This window comes from Dermacentor andersoni, chromosome 5 (assembly GCF_023375885.2).
Source record: "Dermacentor andersoni chromosome 5, qqDerAnde1_hic_scaffold, whole genome shotgun sequence".
Lineage (NCBI taxonomy): Eukaryota > Metazoa > Arthropoda > Arachnida > Ixodida > Ixodidae > Dermacentor > Dermacentor andersoni.
This window is the reverse complement of record NC_092818.1, coordinates 157039213-157062189: the sequence shown is the minus strand read 5'-3', so window position 1 is coordinate 157062189 and position 22977 is coordinate 157039213. Positions and strand designations below refer to the sequence as shown.

Below are 22977 nucleotides of genomic sequence, written 5' to 3'. Positions count from 1 at the left end.
TTTGATATTAGATGCCTACTCCATACATCACATGAGAAAGGACATCACGTGACGTTTCAGTGGCTGCCAAGTCACTGCGGCGTCATCGGAAATGAAGACGCCGATAAAGCCGCTCGGACAGCTCTTGAAGACACACAGGAAGAGGCCATACCACTTTCACGGTCCGACGCAGCCAGCAGACTTCAAGTGCTTGCACGGGAGATCACGCTCTCTCTATGGTGCACACCAAGCAGCCAGACCAACCGCAGCAATCATCAACACGACCTGCCCTCCTTGATGCATCTCTGTATGCCAACCGGACTCCGCCGAAGTGAGGCCACCCTGCTTTATCGCTTATGGCTAGGGGTGGCCTTCACGAAATCTTACTCGTTTCGCATTGGAATGGCCGACAACGCTCTCTGCAATACCTGTCTTTGCGAGGAGACGCTGGAACACATTCTGTGCGACTGTCCTGAATATAATGTTCAGAGACAGTCCATGGCGTCCGTTCTAGCGCACCTTGACAATAGACCATTGTCAGTTGCAACCATTTTCACATATCGCCGACTGAAGACATCGCAGCTCAAGGCTACGAATGGACTACTTCGGTTTATGAAGGATACGGGCTTGGACAAGCGGCTGTGACAATGATGTTACGTACCGCACAAGAGTGACAGACTGTAACCAACGATGTGTGTGCCGTGTTATGTGCCCTCTATCTCTTCTCCCCATCTTTCATCCCCCCCATCCCGCTCCCATGTGTAGGGTAGCAAACCGGTTAGACAAAACTGGTTAACCTCCCTGCCTTCCTTCTCCACTTTTTCTTTATATCTGCATGTCAAAGATATAATCCCCTTAAAATAATGCAATTAGAATAATAAAATTTAATTTAGTGATATTTGCATGCCATCCCCCACCGCCTCCCCGAGTCTCACATTTCACTCATTGTAACTTCTGTCAGCGCTAAGAGGCTCCTTTGGAGTCTAAAGAAGCTCGCACCGACATTACGTGCCGAAAACAGTCGTCGCATTACGTAATATGAATCCTTTACGCAAATCAGGGCACTCTCATATCCGTGTGGTTAAATCTTTATCTAAATCTAACGCTAAATAACGAGCTTGTACAGTTTCACTCTGGAGATTCTGTTCTCAGATATTCTGCAAATGTAAAGTATGCAGTTTTAAGGTTCTCGGCAAATTGGGCTCGTTCACGCATTCGATGTGTGAGATTTCTGTAGCAAGTTGTGCCTAATACGATTGGAAAATAAAATCACTAGGCACTCTACTCGGATGCGTGCATGGTGTTGAAGTTAGTTAATTGTATTCATAGTGCCATTGTCACTGACGTTTATGTCAAGCTGCTTGTACGGTGAGGAAAAAAGAGGCTGAAGGGGAGGGGTTGTTCAACCGCCTTTTGGGCACGTTTTTAGAGAACAAAAAACAAAAAACAAACAAAAAAAAACAAAAGAACAAAGGGAAAACAAAAGCCAAATTCCCATGTAGAGCTCTTGTAAGGTCTCGCCGTTATAAAGACGTTGGATACATCGTGCCCTGTACCGCTCATCACAAGCAGCATGCGAAGCTAGTTGCGTGCCTCCACATCGGAGGAAATTGGCCTCCACAGTCGCAAAAAACATCGTCATTCAAGGCACGATGCAAGAAAAAAAGGAATTGGGGAAGACGAAAAAAGCAAAGAATTAGGAGGAAAGCCGGGTTTTGCAAGAACACGAGATGTAGCGTGCGTATATGGCGTCATGGAGACTGCGCCTCCGTATATCCTTGGAGCGCTTGCACCAAGTAAGCAAGCGCTCTCGCGGGACTCATCCAGTGGGAGGTTCCCTAATTAACTTGTGATTGGGAACCGGGATGTAAGGAAGAAACGCTTTCTGTGTGATGTGCTTCGTGGCAGGGAAGCGGGGAACGAAGGCGGCCTTCGAGACGAGGAAGACAGCCGAATCTCATGCGGGCCCTTGCAGTGAGAAAAGAGATTATGCTTGTGGACTTGGTAGACAAGCACAGGTGGGCTGGGAAGTGCGCAAGCGGCAAAGCGTATGAAGACCAGCGCACCATAATTGCAAACTCGCATGCGGTTTATGAGCGCGGGAATGAACACAAGTGAGAAAGTATTGTTTGTGTAGAGAGGAGGCTTTAGTGCAAGGTTCGGTGCTCAAGTTTGAGCTCGCAACGTGCATTCTATATGTACTATATGCCCGTCTCCAAACATCACCGACCCACTTTTGCTATACAGGGTGTTCTTTTCTTTCAGCTGCACGAATTATTTAAAATTAGAAAAATATACACCGCGGTAACGTTATGTTTACCATTCGAGTGTACGGATAGGCAGCCTCTAGATACAGAGCGATTTCCGCAATTACGTGCGTAATAAGCGAAGTGAAGGTAACTAACTTTCGAATTATCAACAATAGGTGGCTACAGCAAATTAATACTTCGGGGCCCGTCCTCGACACTACCTATAACACCGATCAAATTTTGAATAGCGGATTTTATGTGGGAGCTACGCGAACAATTAGTTCCCCTTGGCAGGCTCCTTGAAACCAAAAGTGGCTGGGAAAACTACGGACTGAACTGACTTCCTTGCACTGTTAAGTAATTTTCACCATTAAAGGTGCGTAAGCGTGTGAATCGATCTATAACTGGCACCCTTACGCCCTCTTTAGGTGTAAGGGCGTGAGTTACAGAAAGGTTTACGCGCTGCTTCCCTTGTAATGGTTTAAGCTATTTCACAGGGTGCCTTCCCTTTATTCTTATCTCTCTCTTGAACATCGAGCGCGTTATCTAAACATAACATTGCTAGGTAGAGCTGCCTGTAAGCTACAACTTTTATTCTGATGTGCAACGCAGGCGTGTTGTAAACCAAGATATATTTTTGGCGCACCGGCGGAACATCTAAGTGCTCGGTACAAAACCGCGCTTAGATCGATAGCAGGCGCTCAGATTGGTTTTTTTCGTCTATCAATCAAATAGGCATGCGGGATGCGCTGGTTATAGCCCGTATGCGCGGAAGCCTTTGAGAGTAATCTGTATTCATCTTTTCGCCCGCCCTTGTGCAACCCTTATTGTTTCTTTGTATAACAGCATCGGCGGTGCCCTTCGGGGTCACATATATATTTATTTGCGTTTCCACTACGCGGATGCCACCTCCCCCTTCTTTTTTTTATTTTCTCTCTCGACACGCGCTTGTAGATATAGTACCGTTACTGCATGGTGCACGTTACTGCCAAGCAAACGAAAATTCAACGCATCGATTTTCGATTTTCTTCGATGGCTTGGTGTGCTCCATCTCATGACGAGAAAAGGCAACGCTATGGTCATACACACAAGACACAGAGACTGCGAATGTACCTGCTGATTTTGCGCTGCCCGTTGTATTCAGGCATCGTTATGATCGTTCCTGTCACCATAGCGATTTATTTTTCCCGTATTGAGAAGCTGTATAGTGTGGACTGACAGTAGTGCGTGAGAGCATCGAAACAAGACCGAGATGTGGTAATGCCATACTTCTGTGCAATGTAAATTTGCGGGCGAAGACAGCGGGCTTTCGCACCGACCAATAAACGGCGACAGAAATAATTGGAGCACAAGTAACTATAATCTGAGGTGGTGTGCAAGTGATCACTGTAATGAGACTCAAGTATACATGTCTATACTCCATTATGAAAATGCGATTCATTCCTAACTGCTTGCTACAAGAACTCGTGAGCTCACCTGTTTCTATTAACCTGTCTCAGCTCTGCATTATCGTGAACTGTCGTGAACTGGGATGGTCCGTTTCTGTCACTCTGTGATTCTGTGTTTCCGCTTTGGTTAAAATAAAGTATATAATAAATTGCGGTCATGTGAACAGAGTTTACACTGACTGAATTGTGTGCGTTTAGGCAGTGCATCCCTCACGCGTCATGAATGTTCATAACATTTGTCACGTTCTCGGCTTCCTTCGACAGTTGAGCGACTGCTGGTGGGCCTGTGCGGTCTTAGGAAAGTTCCTACAGAAAGAACAACCATACAACGTCCTCGCGGGCGGACCGACTTGCGCACTTTCTACGCCCTCAAGACTCCCATCCTTACTGGTCTTCAATCTTTCTGCAGTGGCTGTTCGAACGCATCGAATATCATCCTAGAATATCTGCTCTTCACACCAAGTGCTTTACATATAACGAAAATCATATATTTCCTGTGCGACAAGTTAGAACGTACTACAGCAGCTGTATTCGTGTTCACCGATGGCTCAGATGGCAAGTAAAGCGAAACATTTGTAGCGGCGCCTATTTTTTACGCCCCTCGTGCTCTTACAGGTTTTTAGACTCGGTCACGTTGTACGTTCTATTCTGTATTCTGTAACAGAATGTATGCAACATGATCGAACGTCGCGCAAACTGTCGGCGACAACTTGCGCTACCTTATGACAGCAATGCTTCCCCGCAGTTAACCTAGCGAGGCTTAGCTCTTCATTGATGCACACAGCGTTCATTACGTGCAGTTGAGGGATTACGTAACTTTGACCTCACCGTTGAATTTCTGGCAAGTAGTTGCAAAAGTTCGTCCGCTTGCTGGTTTCGGTCACCTTCAGTCCCGCCCCTTTTCCTCGTCGTGTATATTTTATTGCCCCTTTCTTGTTGACAGAAGATGTCACTAAATTAATCTGAAGTTTCACGTCCAGGGAAGAATTGCTATTCTGTGGCAAATATTGAGGCATGTTAGCGTGCTCACGCCATACTTTTCTGATGCTTCTACAGTGGCTATATGGAGAGATATGTAGCGCGATAAATGCGTGCTCGAAAAGGTCGGCGTTCAACACGGCACAAGAAGCCAGCTAACTCAGGAGTTTTATCTTGGCTACAGTCAAGGCAAAACAGTATCTGAGTGAAGACGCCTCAATTTTCCTTTGTCGTGACGGGATAAATCTCCGGAACAAATCGGTTTCTTGTGCTGTGTTGACGGCCATCCTGTTCAAGAACACTTATCGCGCTTCATATCTCTCAATTGTGTATGCGTGCACAAGCGCCAGGAGAATATGAAGCGAGCATGCTAACGTGCTTCAATATTTGCCACACAACGGTTGTTCTACCTTTGACGCGCAACGGCTGGGCTAAAACAATTAACGATCATTAATGGAAACGCGCAACCGGTGATTATACTCCAGCGGGATCTTATACGTGCAATCGCTTCCTTGCATTTCTTGTGCTCTGCTGTTCCCAAAAACATGCGGCAACGATAAGATAGGTTAGCTAACTCGCTGGCATGATCTCATTTCACTCTCATTGTTATTCAGCTTTCGTTGCTGGTGACCGAACTCGATCGCTACATCGGTATGGTTGGCGCGGAACGCTGTAGCTATAACTTACAGCCTCCCTAAATTACAATCGCCTCTTCGACACTCTGCCCGCATCACAAGCTACCTAAGCTAGGTACATGGTTAAACAAACCACCTCGGATGCACCTAGAAGGTGTCGATCTACTTCTTTTTTACCTACCAATGCACACTGTGCACATACCTAAACAGCCCGCATTATCGCTGAGCATGTTTAGCTTAGCAGAGGCAGAGATCGTTCAGTTCTTCCGCTGTACAAACACTCCCTAAATGAAGATGCTTTGTTTATGCGAGGTAAAACTGTTTTGGTGATGCCTGCATGGAGTGCCCCTATCGCGAACGTTAGTTTTGCAGACTGCAATGCGGATAAATGGAGACAATTTGTTGTAGGCGTAGTTACACATTGGAAAGTTCATATTGTTTTCCGGGACCGTTTGCTTTGGCTGGGTATCGATGGCTAAGCGCAAGACCATGTCTTGATGCCCGGTAGCGAAAGGGTTCATCATTGACAGTAGGCGAAAAAAAAAAGTGCGAGCAGTAGTGGTGTCGCTGAATGATAATAAGGAATTACCTGAGAAAGTTAGCTGAGTAATGCGGCTGGGTTGAAAAAGGCGACCGACACCATAAAACACCTTGCTAATTACCTTGCATAGAGATTTCAATGTATGTTCGACAAGGAGCTCTCTCTACGCGGTGATTAGCTCATAAGCAGGCATCAGCAGGCATACACTTTCGATTTTCTAAAGAATTTGTGCATCCAGCCGCATTACTAAAGAAAAACAACTACAGTTAAGCAGATTCCTTGGACCATCTGCTACGCTTAAATTAACACTTTTATCCTTCACATAATGAATACTTTTCCTATATCGATGCCAGTGATGTCAGTCCATGACGTGCGTGAGTGCGTGCGTGTGATATTGCGCGCGCGCAACATCATACTACTGCAGTCAGGGCGACGCCGTCCCGCATGTCGATGGAACCGTTGATAATGCAGAGTATACAAGGGAAATACAGTGTCCTATACATTGCGATAGCGCGTAATGACAGAGAGCTCAACAACTACGGGGAATAGGCTCATATGCTGTGTCAATTTGAAATCTGCAAGCAGAAACGTGAAAAATATAGAAGCCGGACGACACATTTTTCACTGCTCTGAAATGTAAAAATATCCCACAAACGGCTCCTTTCTAATAAAGTGCCTCTCGCCGTTGCGATCATAAACTTACAACTAAGAGGAAAAGTTCACAGTAAAACATAACAGGTGGCAAACTAAGGACGGCAATGATGTGTTCTACATATTAAAAACTTCGCTAATTAAGCGTGACTTTTCAAGCTACTAACGAAATATCATCTCCTACTCCGACATAAACACAAGCTTGACATTGAAGAACAAAGCACTTACACAATTCAGAGGAAGTAACGCTTAGGTGGTAGCGGGGAAATAACTATAGGCCAGACACACTTCTGGATAGTGGCACTACCAGCAGCTGCAGTGCCGGAGAACAAGCAAGACAAAGACAGCCTCGCGCAGAGAACACGAGCTATTTAGTGGTTAAGGGTGAGTGGTACGCCAGTCCGCTCTGCCGACGACGATTCCCTGATAAATATGGCCGCAGTCGCCTACAGTGGTGGCCTCCGCGAGGGGAAAAGAAATCACGTATACACTCCTCTGGGAGTTGTCTAAGTGTGCGTAAGCATTGTGCCACTTGCTGATCTCCACGCAGCCCGGTGCCGTTATCAATTTTTTGAAACTTCATCCGACCAGTATAAACGACAGCGCGGTGGCGACACGAACTGCTGCGGATGGCCGCGCAAGCTGAATTGATGACACAAGCAAACTATCGCAGATAGCGGCGCCAAGTGCGCTGGCGACGTTCCGATCATTATAAGCCGTTATCGCTCTTTAGCGCCTTATCCATCCGCTTGAAATCATCAACCATGACCAACCGTGCTCAAGCGGCGGCGGCGTATTGCACGGCCGCGCGGGCCATATAGCTTGAAAGCGATCTGCGATGGGGACAGAGTGCGCTGAGTGCTGATAGCTTCGTGTGCGCTGTGTTTACGCCGTTTAGTTCCCGTTTAAGCAAAAGGCAGCACGAATGTCAATTCGCTCGCTGCTGTGCGCCCTATGTCGAAAGCGATCGTGAGAGAGAGAGAGAGTCTAGAAAGTGGTATTTTACTATTGCAACTCATTGAAAGCTAATATTTATAACTCGAAGATGACAGTGCTCACTACAGAATAACATAGTGGCGTGTTAGTTGTGGGCGAAAACTGAAGTATCACCACCGACATCTCCTGCCGGCAGCGCTAAGCAGTGGCGACATCTTTTTAACTTGCACTGTGCGTCCCCCAAACCGCTCCTCCCGTCAGTAAAAATCCTCCCTCGTTTCCCCGCTAATGAAGCGGATCTGTCGCTGATGGCCGCATAGACAGTGTCCCTGCCCTTTGCCTCCACACGCCCGAATTCTTCGACTATATACGGGACGGAAGACCTCCACTCAGCAATGCGCGACGAGCCGTGGAAATCGGAGCGAATTCCGCCCGTCGGGGTCGTAATCGGTGCGCGCCTAATTGTTTGGGATCGCAGTCCTGCGGGAACCATCGACTCTCCAGCCTTGCCCAGTTCTCCCGAATCAGCACGACAGCGCCCGGTTACGGGGTGAAGAACGGAAAGCGGCTTGGCGTCATCTAGCTTTCTATCCATGCTTCGCCAAACCTCTAAACGCTTCTCTTCTTCCGCACGCACACAGCGACAGGGTCTACTGGTGCGACTTCGAGATAATGCGTCGAATCCCATGGGCCATTCGAGAAGCCGCAGCTGTCCCAGAGGTCCTTACACCTAATGAGAGGCGTACGGCGGATAAACTCAAGCCGGGCTTTGGCGGGAAGCAGAGAGATGGATCTCAGTCTTTTATGCGCTCAGCAAAAGAAAAAAAAAAGAAAAATACGCGCACGGCATACGCGTGCTGAGACAAGTCCGGAAGGTTCGTCGTTCGTGTCGGAAAAACGCGCAAGGAATTCGGAGGAAAACCGTAGTCGTCTGGAGGAGAGATTTCAAGGTAACGACCGGGTGGCTGCGCTGCTTGTAAGAAGTGCCGCGAGTGGGTTCTGCGGCGGTCGGCCAGCGGAGAGTGCGGGCAACATAATTGCCGGCGGCACTCTGGAGATTTCCAATTTTCTGGGGGGGAAGGCTTCGCGAATGTTCCTTCGTGAGGAGTGCTTGCACACGTCTTTGTTTGAGCTAGTGGACGCGAAAGCGCTCGCATGGCAAAAGGCAAACCGAGCTCCGGTAGGCGGCCGAGTCGGCCCCGCGCGGTGATCGCGCTGCGCTGGACACATTCTTCTACAGTGTAGGTTGGCGCACGCGCACGCGAGAGGTGTGATATGAGGCGCAGTGCCGCGGTCGGCTCTGTAATGAAGCCGGTCGGAGAACGAGCACTCCGAGAGCGTCACGCCTGCCGCCAGGCGACGACGAACTGCGGGCATATAGCGGGCATTAACTCGAGCTTAATGAGCCGTTCTCGCGGAAAGCATTTGTTTCTATTTTTTTTTCGTTCGTGTCATTTCTCGCCGAGTACGTTACGCGTCGCCGCCGCTCTTACTGCCCGTGGAGATGTCTTTCCCGGCTGGCGCGCAAGAACATCGGCGAAGTCTTAGTTTTACTGCGTGCCTGCCAGTATAGAGACAACAAAAATTCTATTTACATTTTGTTTCTTTGCTTCAAAGCGTGCTTTTCAAATTTCAGGACATCTAGAATGCAAGGAAATAGCATGTATACGTATTGCCTTAGAAAAGTTGATTCGGATGAGGGAATTTGATCTATCTATCTATCTATCTATCTATCTATCTATCTATCTATCTATCTATCTATCTATCTATCTATCTATCTATCTATCTATCTATCTATCTATCTATCTATCTATCTATCTATCTATCTATCTATCTATCTATCTATCTATCTATCTATCTATCTATCTATCTATCTATCTATCTATCTATCTATCTATCTATCTATCTATCTATCTATCTATCTATCTATCTATCTATCTATCTATCTATCTATCTATCTATCTATCTATCTATCTATCTATCTATCTATCTATCTATCTATCTATCTATCTATCTATCTATCTATCTATCTATCTATCTATCTATCTATCTATCTATCTATCTATCTATCTATCTATCTATCTATCTATCTATCTATCTATCTATCTATCTATCTATCTATCTATCTATCTATCTATCTATCTATCTATCTATCTATCTATCTATCTATCTATCTATCTATCTATCTATCTATCTATCTATCTATCTATCTATCTATCTATCTATGAAACACTTTTTTTGAAAACAAGCTTAAGCAGGAAAGAAAGAAAGCTCGTAAACAAGATATATTGCCTCTGTAAAGCCACTAGCGCCGCCACTTCAAATGAGAGTTACTTGTGTGTGGAATACGCTTAAAATGTGGCACGTATGATTAGCCCAAACAGCTGATGTGATTCTAGCGCCATTGCAAATTTTCATGCCTGCATGACGGTGGTTCCTCACAGCTTTGCTATGGCAGAGGGCACCGCGCTCACTCTGTTCTGGGCATTCTTTCAATTTTCCCCAGTCTTTATCATTTCAATCCTCTGTTCGACTTCTCACCTATACCACAACCTCTATTTTTAGTTATTTTGCAGCATTTCTGTTTCTACAACCGAAAGCAACAGCCCTCTTCAGCATGGGAAGTATACTGATGTGGATGCAAAATAATCTTGGTCTTATAGAAAGTCAGCCACAGTAAAATATTGTTGCCTATAGTTTGTAGCAATAGCTTTTCTCATAAGCATATGCTTTCAATGAACTGCGCCACATTTTCTCCTTGTAGTGAAATACTATTGCCTTACAAGTGCAGAATATCCGTTGAAATGGGGTTTCCGCACCTTCGGACAATCTGTAGTTCGACTGTCGTGTTGGTCAATGCATGCTGCCAACATTAATTCAAGCGCGAATGGTTCCAAAACTACTCCAATGGATGGTTCCGTTTCCTCGTTGACCTACCTTTGCAGCAGCCGCTTAAATTAGGCTATAGAACTTGAATTTTGGGATATTTCCTGCTTAGAAATAGACCATGCACAGAAATATTGCACATCGCACTTCCATCTGATCAGGCGTGGCAGGTATTGTTACCAGTCATTTTCTGTAGTTTGAATTTATGTTGAAGGTGCTGTACACTATTGCACGCAGGATACAGACTGCATCGGGGCTTCATTCCAACGACAACAACAGCAGAGAGAGAGAGAGATAGCAAAGAGAGGAAGGGCAGGAAGGTAAACCAGACGAGTGTCCGGTTTGCTACCCTACACTGGGGGAAATGGAAAGGGGGAACAGAAAGAGGAAAGCGGGATAGAGGGAACGCTGTGGATGCACGCAGCAAAGCGCCTGGAAAGCAGTCAAGTCCAGAACAAAAGACAAACATACGGAATACGGAAGCGAAGCAGAGTGGGCATCAGTACTTTATTTATTTGCCCGTCCCACTGGTTGCGATACTATTCAAACGTGGTGGTCGAGGCTCCCGGTCACGGCTCGAGGAATCTCCAACGCCGTTTTTCTCGCACGTGCCAAGGCAGATCCGGCCTGCTTCGGGCGTACAGACGCAATAATGTATACGGACTTTTATGTATACACTACGTGCCGCCTGCCTCTGATCGCGTGAACATACAAGCCCGGCGCAACGAAAACGCCCACACGTACGTTATTGCCACTGCGCCGCTGACTCAGCACGTACCACTGCCGCACTTTCCCGATTCCTGCCGAAATGAGCCGCAACACAATGCAAGAATAATAGACCCAACGTACAAAAAGAAAACAAGAAAAAATGATGGCGGAAGCACAGAACCACGAATCCTGCAGGAATAAGACGAAGAACGAAATGAGGCAGAAGCGCGATCGCGTTACGCTCGGCCGGCGGCATGCAACGTGGCCTGATCACAACGTGGCTTGCGTTCGCGCGCATGTGCGATCGTCACGTTCCTGGGACGGTGCTCGCACGCTTCTTTTCAGCGGACGCGTATCCCGCCTGTCGCGCTTTCGAAATGGAGAGCTGGCCCAGAGGAGGAGCGGCGGCGGAAGAATGCGTGTTCGGCGGCTGGTAGATAAAGCCAGCCATTTCCGCCGGCATCCTCCCTCCCTCACGTTCTAAGCTTCATTGTGGCGCCTCTTTTTCGCTGTGATAAATGCGCAAGGCCTCCAACTGTCTAATCTACGACACGGAAGCGGTTGGTTACCCAGATCCCTCGAACTCCACATCGATATGAACTCGCCAAGGAAGGCCTTCTCTTCAATAAATCTTTGAGAAAAAACGCTGCCATAATTGTTACCGTTTTACGTAATTGTTATAACGGCAGCGCACTTGTGGACACAAAAGAGGAAAAAAAAGCGCGAGCCATGACGCTCGTGTTTGCTTTTGTGTTCGTCCATGCGTCCACAAGCCTTTACAACACTAATGGCCAACCAACTAGCCCAGCGATGTCTTCTCAGCAAGTCAAGTGTAATACGTCCAGTCCTGCCCACCTGCTTGCTTGATTTAGAGTAACTTAGAATGTACAGCGCTCATAAGCTGAAACTGGAATAGCAAAGAACACCTTTTACGCGTAATTAGATGGAAGTCCAACGTGTAATCGCTCGGTGTTCAGTTTCTGGGTGTCATGTACATCTTGAAAGTCTGGATTAAGCCAGTGTAGCAAACACAGCGGAAAGTGGAAACGAAATAACGCTTTGGAGAAGTTTCGGAATTGTTACGTTTGAATTTAAATGTACCGTATACCTTACTTCCAATGTTTCCTCCATCACGCTTTTTTGGCGAGCACCATGCACATGTGGTAACAAATTGCAGTTACCATTTGCGCATACGTATTGCAGTGACAAGTGATTCCAAACTGTGCTCTCTAATTCACGCTGCCGTGGCTGCCTTGATCTATCGGAACACCACAAAGAGCGAGCAGCTAGGCGCATCGCGGGAAGTATGCACCCTTAAGGCTGCATGTGAGCGAAAATCTGTTTGAATGAGCGCGAATTTGTTGCCCCGAAATTTTCTTTAGCTCTCGTCATTTATTTCTCTCGGTTTCGTCACGCAGTTACACATATTTTTTTCTTTCTATCTTTCTTTCACCCAAGCTTATCTCTTCTCACATTGCATGCTGGCGAGCCTGGCTACATTATGCATGCTGGAGAGCGCGCAGAACGCCATGAACGAGGAAAAGAAAACTGTTCAGGCGTAGCGCTTTTCATTTTGGTTGCTCTCCGGAATGTCAAGGCGAAACGAAATAAAAGAATAACGCTTAAAAAGACGCCAACGCTGAGCTTGGCCAGGCTTACGTCGCTCTCTTTCGCTTTGTTGCGTGCAATGAAAAGGACCACGCGTTTCGAGCGGTCGCGGCCCTGCGCTGTATAGAGATTATAAGTGAGGCGAACAGGGCTATACGCAGCAAGGCCTGGCCGCACGTAGCACCACCTATCCTGCTTTGAGTTTGCGTCCCTCTTTTGTGTTTCATTTCTTTTTCATCTACATTGTTTCTTTCTCTTCGCTCTGTGGAGATCTAGGGGAGCACGATATACTGAAATTTAGTATCCACGCAGAATAAAAGCTGTCAGCATTGTGGCGGCCATGGAACATGGTATGCTACGAACTTTAGGAAAGGCAAAAGAGAAATAAAAAGGAGAAAGAAGATCTATAAAATACAAGTAACATATAGAATAATAACAATAACAAGGGAGACAGGCGGACGTTCATCCGCGAAGAAGCGGCATACATACGGTGCAAGCGTACTCCGGTAGCCTGAGCGTATATTCCATTCAATGTGCCACAGTTTTTCCTTCTCTGGACTGAAACCTGGGATTTGAGAACAGCTGCACCAGCGTCACCACCACCGCCACCGAATTTTTCAGCGTGCCGTCGTAACTGTGTGTGTGTGTGTGTGCGTGTGCGTGTGCGTGTGTGTGTGTGCGTGTGCGTGTGCGTGCGTGTGTGTGTGTGTGTGTGTGTGTGTGTGCGTGCGTGCGTGCGCGCGCAGCGAGTCTCGAAGCCTCTCGTGCACTCGAGATCCCGAAAGCTTTCGCTTCAAGTGCATTTGTGCAGATGCGGAGTTGGTGAAGTTGTATCTTTAGCCTCTAGAAGAAGCAATGTGGTGATAGCAAAAAGAAAAAGAAACATGAATAATATAACCTTCACGGAGGAGGAGACGAGGATTTCGTGCAGGCATGTGTACGTTGTTTCACTTGCTGGCTTCTTTCTCCTGCAAAATTGCGTTTTGGCGTTCTTTACGCGTAGACGTCCGGAAAGGATGCAGGAGGGGATTCGAAATGGCTTTTCGATTGCGTAGCTCACCGATGCAGTGGATAGAGATCGTTTCTCCATTTCTCGGCATTCACTATGTAGCAATCTCGCGTTCTTGAAGTGGTGTGCTGGGGGGGGGGGGAGGAGATGAGGGGTCAGAAGGGGGGGGGGGGGGGGGGGGCGTGCTGCCGTGTTTCCTGAAAATGTGCTGTATAACACAGTACGCGTCTGCTCAGCCGCTAGCTGACAGGCGGCGGCATTAAAACGGTGAAAGCATTTGGGGCGACGCCCCGTCCGATCCTTGGAAGAGCTGCTGCGAGTGCAGAAGATAACTTGTTTTCTCTTGCTCTCGTCGAGAGTTTGCTGTGAACGTGGTTATGTGTATACATTTTGGGAGGCGCACGATTTCCCACGAGCACCTCCCGGCAATGACGAATGCACGGGTGAAAGTTGGAAAGCCGCTTGATGTAAAAGAACACCTTCGAATGACACGTTCGCGTCTCTCCATCACCGACAATGTATCAGTGCCGTCTTTCTGATCGTGGCAGTGACAGCTGAAATGTTGTTTTGTTAAGTGAAATATTTAGAGGGATGAAACTGTAAGCGTCGTGCACTCTGTTGTCACTGTCTGCGCCACAAACTTTGCATTGTTCAATAGTCAAAGAAATGATGTGACATCAGCGCAGTTCGGTGGCGAGGCATTTTCTCAAGAGTATAGGCGTTTACGCGAGCAATCTATTCAATGAATAAAAGAGGGCTATTGCATTCTGCATGTATGAGATACATCTTAAACGAGAACAAATAAAAAAAAAGAAAGTTGAAGAGCTGGGGGACATTGCATTGCAAGATTTTTTTTTATGATCGATCGCAAGCCACTGAAAATCTAACAAGCGGTAATTTAGGACAGTCCATAGCGGAACTATAACTTAAAGGACGCCGAAATAAACGGAGATTCCGCATTTTTTATTCGCATAAAAATGTTTCTTTTGCCGTTTTCCGCTCTTGGAAGAAAGTGCAACATAGTGCATTTTGTAGTATAGTGGTGGTTGGGTCTTAAAATGACTGTGGGGAACTTTTTGTACTTGCGCCTACTGGCCGTTGTCTTACGAATGTTTAACCAGTGTTGATGTTTTAGCCTTTCGTTCTGAAATACAGCCTACATAACACTTCTATGGAACTCCATAGTCTAAAATGCACACTCTACCTTTGGAGAAAGCCGCTGTCGGAAACGTGTCTGCGCGTCTTTTCACGTGGTGAATGCGCCTAATTTTTAGTCGGCAACTAGCACAGTCCGTGTCAAGCCTCGCGGACGTAAGTGCGCAGGTTATGGCGGCGCTCAATGAATGCCGTGGCGCACGCGGCATTCATTCATTCATTCATTCATTCATTCATTCATTCATTCGACACACAACGCACTCGAGGTCGCGGATTCAATCCCGGCCGCGGCTATCGCATTTAGAAGGCGGCTAAATGGAAAAACGTAGGCGTACTTGAACGATGTGCACGTTAAATAACTCCATGGAGATGGCCAAAATTAGTCCGGATACCCCGCTATAGGGTGTACCTCATAATTAGATTGTGTTACTTTAACGTTATTCTTAGTGTCGACTGTTATCACACATGGGCAGGAGCAATATTCTGTAAGGAATCGCTTTCAAAGCACATTATCAAGGCGCTCACATTGCCGACACTTGCCAAAATAGGCCTTTTACAAAGCTGAAAGAAATCGGCGTTTCACTGGCGCACTTTAAACCACCCACGTCTATGCAGAGTACGACGACGCCTTATCGGTTGAACGTATATACTAGGATGGCAAGCGCGAGACGCCCTTATTGCATGCGCCACCGGCTTTTGTGCAGCCCCGTTGTTAACTTGCAAACCTTGCCTATTCGTGTGAAGTGCAGTACGCGTTACCTTATATCAGCCACTGTCCTACAAGGGTCGGAGCGCCTGCCTTTATCTCGTCAGTTTAATCTCCAACAAGATGTACTCTGCCATTTTCATGCAAAGCTCTAAGTCAGCCTGCTGTAGGGGAAAGAAGTGTTTTGCAAGCGCCCGTGCAACTTCCCATATTGTACTGTGACACTGGGCCTTTACGCTTGCCCAGTGGCAGAGAGACGTCAACAGAAGTGCTATGCATACTTAGGCCGGAGCCTGACGCGTTCATCCCGTATCGGCGTCCGTTCCCTCCCTATCGCAGTCCTTTGATTTCCGTCGTTGCCGCAAGACGCGCAATCGAGGACTTGACGGAACCTTGTTTCGAATGCGAGCGGCACTGCGTAAACACTGCCGACGGCGGGAGGCCGCGGCCGTGTTTCTGGGAGGAAGCTGCGACGAGCCTCGTCCATTGTGAAAACGGTTGAGGTGTGCTTGGTTCCACCTGCCGAGTAAATATAACGCGGCGCGTTTGTGGGGACTGCTGACGCGCGCGTACTGATGAACGGCGACGGTGGAAGGAACCGCACAGAGTTTACAAGCTTTTTGGGTTTGAGCACCGGATGCTGTAAATAGAGTGAGTGGTTTTCGTTCGCAGTTGAAGAAGGAAAGTTTGAAATGTGTTCTGTGATGATAGCAGTACATTTTTGCCGCTTCCGCTCAACCTAAAGCGCAATTTAACGTAAAAAGCATTGTTGTTGTTGTTGTTGTTGTTGTTGTTGTTGTTGTTGTTGTCGTTGTTGTTGGGTTGCGTAGATACATTGAAGTTTTGGTTGCCTGATGGTGCCATAATTATCCTTGCTTCGTAACTTCTATATGAGGTTGCTCTAAAATGGTTAAAAAATAATATGCGAGGTTTAACGTTTCTAAGCTGCACATTGGGCAGTAAGCGACCCCATAGTGGATGACTCCAGTTTACTTTTGGCTACATGTGGGGTTCTTTAACACGCACCCGAAGCACGGTATCGAGCCCGCGACCTCTTGCTCGGTAGCAAAGCGCAATAACGGCAAAGTCACCGTGGCCTCGGAACAGCGAGGGTGCGTGCTGTATCTTATAGGCTTTCTTAAACTACACTAACGTACTGCAACTTCATTCATGCGAAGGTCTGAGCAGCCGTTCAACATATTTCTGGAAAAGCCGCTCGAGTATCAGTAGAATTTAGTAATTCAAATCGAGATATTTGACTCTCTGATAGGGAACCAGTTTTGCTATAGTATGGCTCTGGGTTCTAGATGTCAGGTAGCTTTCTTTTTTTATTGATGTGTGCACGTGTGCGGGTGGGTGGGAGAAGGGGGGGGGGATAGGGAGTCGTGTTTACCGTCACTATAGCCACTTGGCTACCGTGGTGGATTAAGTGATGCCGGCCATTCCTTTTCGTTTTGTCGAAAATACATGCAGACGTTAGCATATTCTTCGGAGTAGCTCCCCGTACAATGCATGCTGCAGTGCAACGAACTTGCAGATGGTACTGATAAAAAAGGCATTAGGGATCTTTACCTGCGCCCGAAAACAATTATGTAACTTCCTAGATCAAGTACGATGCGATAGTAGTGCACTGGTCACAGACATTTGACCATACGTGACCAGCCGCCTCAAGAGGCCTGCGCGTGTTATCCTGGCATGGGTTTCGGATACGAAGTGTAATCCGGCGCAGACATGCCGGACTTCAAAATATGTTCCTGTAAGGCGTGGTCCGCGCGAAACGATATGTGCATATTTCTCGACGCGCAGATTATTGCCAAGACTGCGATGCATGCGTTCCACTCTACGCACTGCCTATACTTTGTTTCATTGCGTTTTCTCCAGCTACCTTTGCGAATGGCAGGCACTGGCTGCTTCATCGGATAAGCTTAAAAATGGGCCGGTGACTTGGTACGTCATACTCGGACATTGGCTAAATAAAAATTTTAAATCTCCGTCCGTGCATTGCTTTAACTCTATATGGACCTCCATTCAGGGCTGCGGTGGGTGTTATACACCTGTATTTAGTTGCATCTCAATTTCAGGAGTAATCACGACCCCTCATTCTCCTTGCTCTTTATCCTTCCTATGGGCCGTCTACCTCAGGCCTACGTTTCTCCCCATTTATATGTTGATTTCATTTCTAACATAGGACGACGCACGGCGTCCGAAAATGCTCCCTGTGAATACTCACGATACAACCACGCTAATTAATTATTCTGGGCGTGCTTTCGCTGTTCGGCTGCCTGCTTCGCAGAGAAGGAAAATGAAACACTTTTTCCCATTCTGATTCCGTCCCTAGTCTTAGTAGCCTATCGTCTATCATTCGGCGAATAGAGCAAATGTACGATAGTCAACTTTTTTGAGTGATCTCTGCATTTGCGTTCGTTTGCTTTAATTTCTTATTTCTCCTTTGCCCCTCTGTGTGGTCCTATTATTAACGGCAAAGGGATAGCCGTCGCTTTGGTACTATTGTTCTCGTTTCGTATGACCCAACAACAGGAGCAAATTGAGCTTTATTTCTTCTGTACATCGGAGGAGCGTTGTCATCACAAGCACCCAGTGTGTATTTTAAAATGACCCACAGAGACAGTTCTGTATTGTTTTCTTCTTTTTCTCTCTTCTGTCGCGCCCCTTTCCCCGCATTTACCGGTAAAGGGAAGTAGCCAATCGCAGATATCCTCTGATTAACATTCCTTTGTTTATATATATATATATATATATATATATATATATATATATATATATATATATATATCGCAGCACTGATGAGTAAATTTCTTGTGGGTCTCTGCACATTAAGAGAGCCATGAAGAGGAGGAAGACGACCTTGGCTACGGGCGGATCTCGCCTCGCTGGAACTGCCGGCAATTTGCTCCGCCTCAGCACCGCCTTTCACGATGTACGATGCTTGTCGAGAAAAGAATGACGATGACAGATGTATGCACTGAGAAGTTGGACGCATTGCTACATTTAAGGATTATGTGCCTGTTTGACACAGTGACAGCTGCTCATTCGGGAGGATTGGGTAAGAATGGGCACACACCCAGTAGTACATACCGAATGGCAAAATCAAAGAAAAATCAAGTGTATTACGCACTACACAGGTGCGCTTAGTGGTACAGCTTTGCCGGTCGGCATACAGGATTGAAACGTATAAGCTCGTTAGCTGGTATTTGCATTCGGCGCAATATATATAGCCTTCGAAAATACATTCTCAACCATATCCGCCGAGATGCCGACCGACCGAACGGCAGGCACCCCAAACCCGGAAGTGTAGGTAAAGACAGCTTCTCACAAAGACATTGCACGAGGAAACATACTATGTGCAGCGCGATTATATATATAAAGCGCCCAACTGAGCCACTTAGAGCATTTGGGGTCAACATTTAATCAACCGATGAAGTTGCTTCCAACAGAACGTCCTACAGGACGTTCTGTTGGAACGTCCTTAAATAGCCTAAAGTCTATTGGTGCTTCATTCAATGTGTCCTCAGTCAAAGAGCATCGCGACACGGGCAAAAAAAAAAAAAAGGAGGGCTTTGACACTGACACTATAGGTGTATGTATAACACCTCTTGTAAGTTTGCATGCCTGAGCATTGTGGCTACGCCTCTTCAGTACAGTTCCGGCTCATTGGCCGGGAGTCGCCACAACAAATTTTTCGCGAACTTCAGTTGACATAAGCCCCGACACATACACATCGAACAGCTGGATCCCCCACCGCACATGACCAGCTGTTCGCTGAAACTACGACGACAAGAAAGAAGAAAAAAAAAAGACTTACTGCGCTGTATGATACTGCTAGAACGGCTTTCCATAACAACGTTTTCTTTACTCGATAACGTCTTTCTGCTTGTACTAACATTGTCCAATGATTGTTTGCTTTCTTACACGCCCTTGCATCTTGTGTAACTTGTCCTTTCGCATAAAGTAAACTGATACGTTTCTCCGCTCCAAGCGTTTCATCTGTTATGAACCTCTTCACAGCGGCTGCCTTTTATCACGGCACTTTGCTTTCAGAGTTTCTTCCTCGTTTTCTTGGGAATATCTCGCGGCTTGTTTTTAGGTTCATTTGAGGCGTTCTCTGTTGCGTAGCAGTGCGCGAAATTGGGGGATTTCGCATTTTCGGGAAGGGTAATAGGCTGAGGCGAACTGCTCTGTTTTCTCTCTCTCTCTCTCTCTCTCTCTTGTTTTACTCGATGTCTCGTCCGAATAGTTGCTTTAGCTTACTTTCACAGCGGTTATCATGTTTGCCTCGGTGAACTCTTTCGGCAGTCGTAAACCCACGTTCGTTGCATCGATAATAAACCCGTAGGGAAGGTTTTTATTTTTTCGCGCTCGTTTCCTGCAGCCTCTCCTTGCTTTTCTTCTCCCTTACTTATTTTCTTTCCTTCTTTCCTTTTTTTTCGCCATTCGTGGGCTGATCGCAGCGTATACGGGTGCAGCCAGAAGCCGCGATTGCTCCCCCGCGCCGAGCTAAACTGATTTCCTGGCCGGGTAAACAATGAAGCTCGTGCGAACGGGTGCTGCCGAGAGAGAGTTTGCGCACCGAAGCCCGAGCTTGCATGGTCTCAGGTTTTTCAGGACTCGCTTGAAAAGAAAAGGGCGGCGTACGCGTGATCGGGCGAAGCGTGTTGCATTGAGTAAACTCAACTTTGTGCCGGAGGTCATTACTACTTATTCGTTCGTATGATCTATCTTCCTTGCTTTGCGAAAGAGGGACAAGGACAGCTAGCTATTGCTTTTGCGCAAACATGCTAAACCCTTCGTAACATTACTCAGCTGCCCCCCCTGCGCGAGAAGTAGTTCTACTGGTGAACCTCCCTGCTTTTTTATTATTTTTGGTATTTATCTTTATACACAGCAGCCGTACCCGCTGGACAGGCTCAAAGTGACGGAGTCCAACGTCTCAAAGCAACAAACGCGTTATGTGACACGCGTAATTGTGGGGTTTGGATCAGTTTTTACCACCTGGTGCTTTTTTTCAACGTGGTCCTTTACTCTTGAATAAGTAATCGAATATTGTTATTTTCGACGCAGTCTACAAATCGGATAGTCACTAACGGGAAATCCGAATATTCTAGAATAGCTTTCGTAGACTTCACAACATCAACTGTGCGTGGTCAAATAAAACTGAAGCAGGAATACTACAACTCTGCCGTAGTGTGCGCCAGAAGCTGTATACATAGCAAAACATCCGGCGTCCCTGAGGAATCCAGAATATTCCGGTTAAGCCACGAGCATTCGCACTGGAATTTCGCTCTGACATGGAATTCGGCAGTGAGTATTGTTTGCTGCTGTTTATGGATACTGAAGCTGTATGTTCGCTTCGTAATAAGTATGTATATGCGCCGTTTAACTATTTGATAAAGCAACTGGCAACATTTGTCATGACCATTCCAACATGCGCAACAGTCTCTTATCGCTGTGCCGTCTCTGTAGATGACACGCATTTGTGATGTACCATGCAAACAGAATCTGCCTTTGCATATTTTACATGAGAATGCATGACGGTGTATGCTCTGGAGTATCGAATAATGTTCGATATCCGATCCATATTTGTTTCGGCCTCAAAAGTTGCTATTAACACGCCCCTGAAACGTTCATCCAAAGCATGGCAGATGACCTTTCTAGCATTCCGCCCCTATTAGAATGTGGAGCCTCGATCCGTCGTCGAAGATATGATCTCGTGCTCAGGACCAGCGAAACCGAGTCATCTGCATTTTATCGGGGCTGAATAAAGAAATGAAAATTCGCAAATACAATCAATCAATCAATCAATCAATCAATCAATCAATCAATCAATCAATCAATCAATCAATCAATCAATCAATCAATCAATCAATCAATCAATCAATCAATCAATCAGTCAGTCAATCAATAAATCAAGGAAAAAGCGGTAGCTCTTGCCTTCTGCTTGTCACCCTCTGTCGGGACACAGATAATTAATGTAGGCTCCTTTGCGCTTTAAGTGCAGCCATGACAAAAAAAAGCCAACCAAAAGAACTCTCTGCTATCATCAGCCATGCCGATACCATACGATATCATGATGTTAGATGTCTTCGTATTGTGCGCGCCGTAGACGGTGCAAGCCAGCCGAGCTCACGTAACAACGCAGCAACGAATGCAGCGTGCACGGCCTCGCGATTCAGCCCATCACGTCCGCGGCACTGCATGATGGCGTCCGCCGCGTACTCGATCCTCGCGACACCGCGTCTACGACGTGACAACCGCGGGGGCGAATTGCGTGCGCGGAGCGTGTTCACATCGAAAGACGTTCTTCTTTCTTGCGCTTGTGTGCGGCGTTCGCGTTTGTCTCGCCTTTCGGTACGATCGTGGGCAAATTCGAGCCCTTTTTCACGGAACTCGCGGCTACAAAAGCGAGAACAAGAATCTCCAAAGCGGCATGCCACACCAATTGTCAGGCGACTTAAAATTCGGGCGCAAGGAACATGCGTGTCTCCCTGCGTCGTTGTCGTCGTCACAGCGCGACGAGAGAGAGCGCACTCGACATCGCGCGGGGTCAAAAGGGAAGAGACGGGGCGCATACAAATGCACGGATTATCATCCCGAGTCACGGCGACACACCGCGTCAAAACCGTGTAGGCACCGACCGTTCGCACTTGGCTTGCGCGCTGTAGAGCGGCGTTGTTCCTCGATCTTGTTGCTTGTGTCTTCCCGCTTTCTTTTTTGTTGCAGCCAGCGCCTGTACGATGACGAACTACGCAAAGCAGGCCGGAATAAAAAAAAAAAAGGAAGATGCAAGTGAAAGGTCAAACGTGCGAGCTTATGCACACAAGACAAAACCTGGCAAGCTATCAGGAGGTGTGAGAATAGTTTAGAGCGAACGTACAGTATGTATATGAAGTGCGGAATCGGGATTCCCACGTCGCAACGACGTCGAGCGACGCCTTCTCCTTGCGTCTCAAAACCTGGGCGAGCGCTTCTTGTCTGTAGCCATGGCTGCGAAGACGGAGTGATTCGAATCGACGACGAGCGAAGAGAAAGAACCGTCAACCAGTCGGCCCCGAAACAAAGTGGAAGCGGCGGCGAAGATATTGCTGCGGTAACTCCGAGGCACAGAATAATGAGCTCCGCTCGGCGAGGACATATTCCTTGGAAATAGTTCCGTGTCACTGATTGTTTCTTCTGGAGTTCCCTTTACCAGACTCCCTTCCGTTAACCTTCTACCCCTTCCCTGTTTCAGTAAAAAAAATATCCAGTTCGAAGTTAGAAATGAAGCCGGTGTAGAAAACGCGGAATGCGGCGCAAGGGATCCGAGGAATCTACTCCGTGGAAACAACCCGTCACAGTTAAATATGCATGAAGGAGAAGAAAGCAGAGAGAAAAAAGAGGCAAATGCAAGAACAGGACAATTCATCGGCGGAAGATCGTGGCTCGAAAGAGCAGCGTTTGCATAATCAGTTCAAATATATGCACGTCGGTGCA

General features: G+C 46.9%; 1 protein-coding gene across 6 annotated transcripts in view; it reads left to right on the top strand.

Annotated features, from left to right (window-relative positions):
* The window catches only part of LOC126531446 (thrombospondin type-1 domain-containing protein 7B-like), an 834929-nt gene that overhangs the window by 542897 nt on the left and 269055 nt on the right, over nt 1-22977 (top strand). For 3 of the 6 annotated variants that reach the window (XM_055071176.2, XM_055071175.2, XM_055071179.2), the window contains exon 1: nt 15930-16140. The exons of the other annotated variants lie outside the window; for them this stretch is intronic. In XM_055071176.2, the coding sequence (XP_054927151.2) occupies nt 16140 (1 nt within the window). In that variant the 5' untranslated portion in view covers nt 15930-16139. Of the gene's footprint in view, nt 1-15929; nt 16141-22977 lie in introns of those variants that run through there. 6 annotated transcript variants of the gene reach the window in all.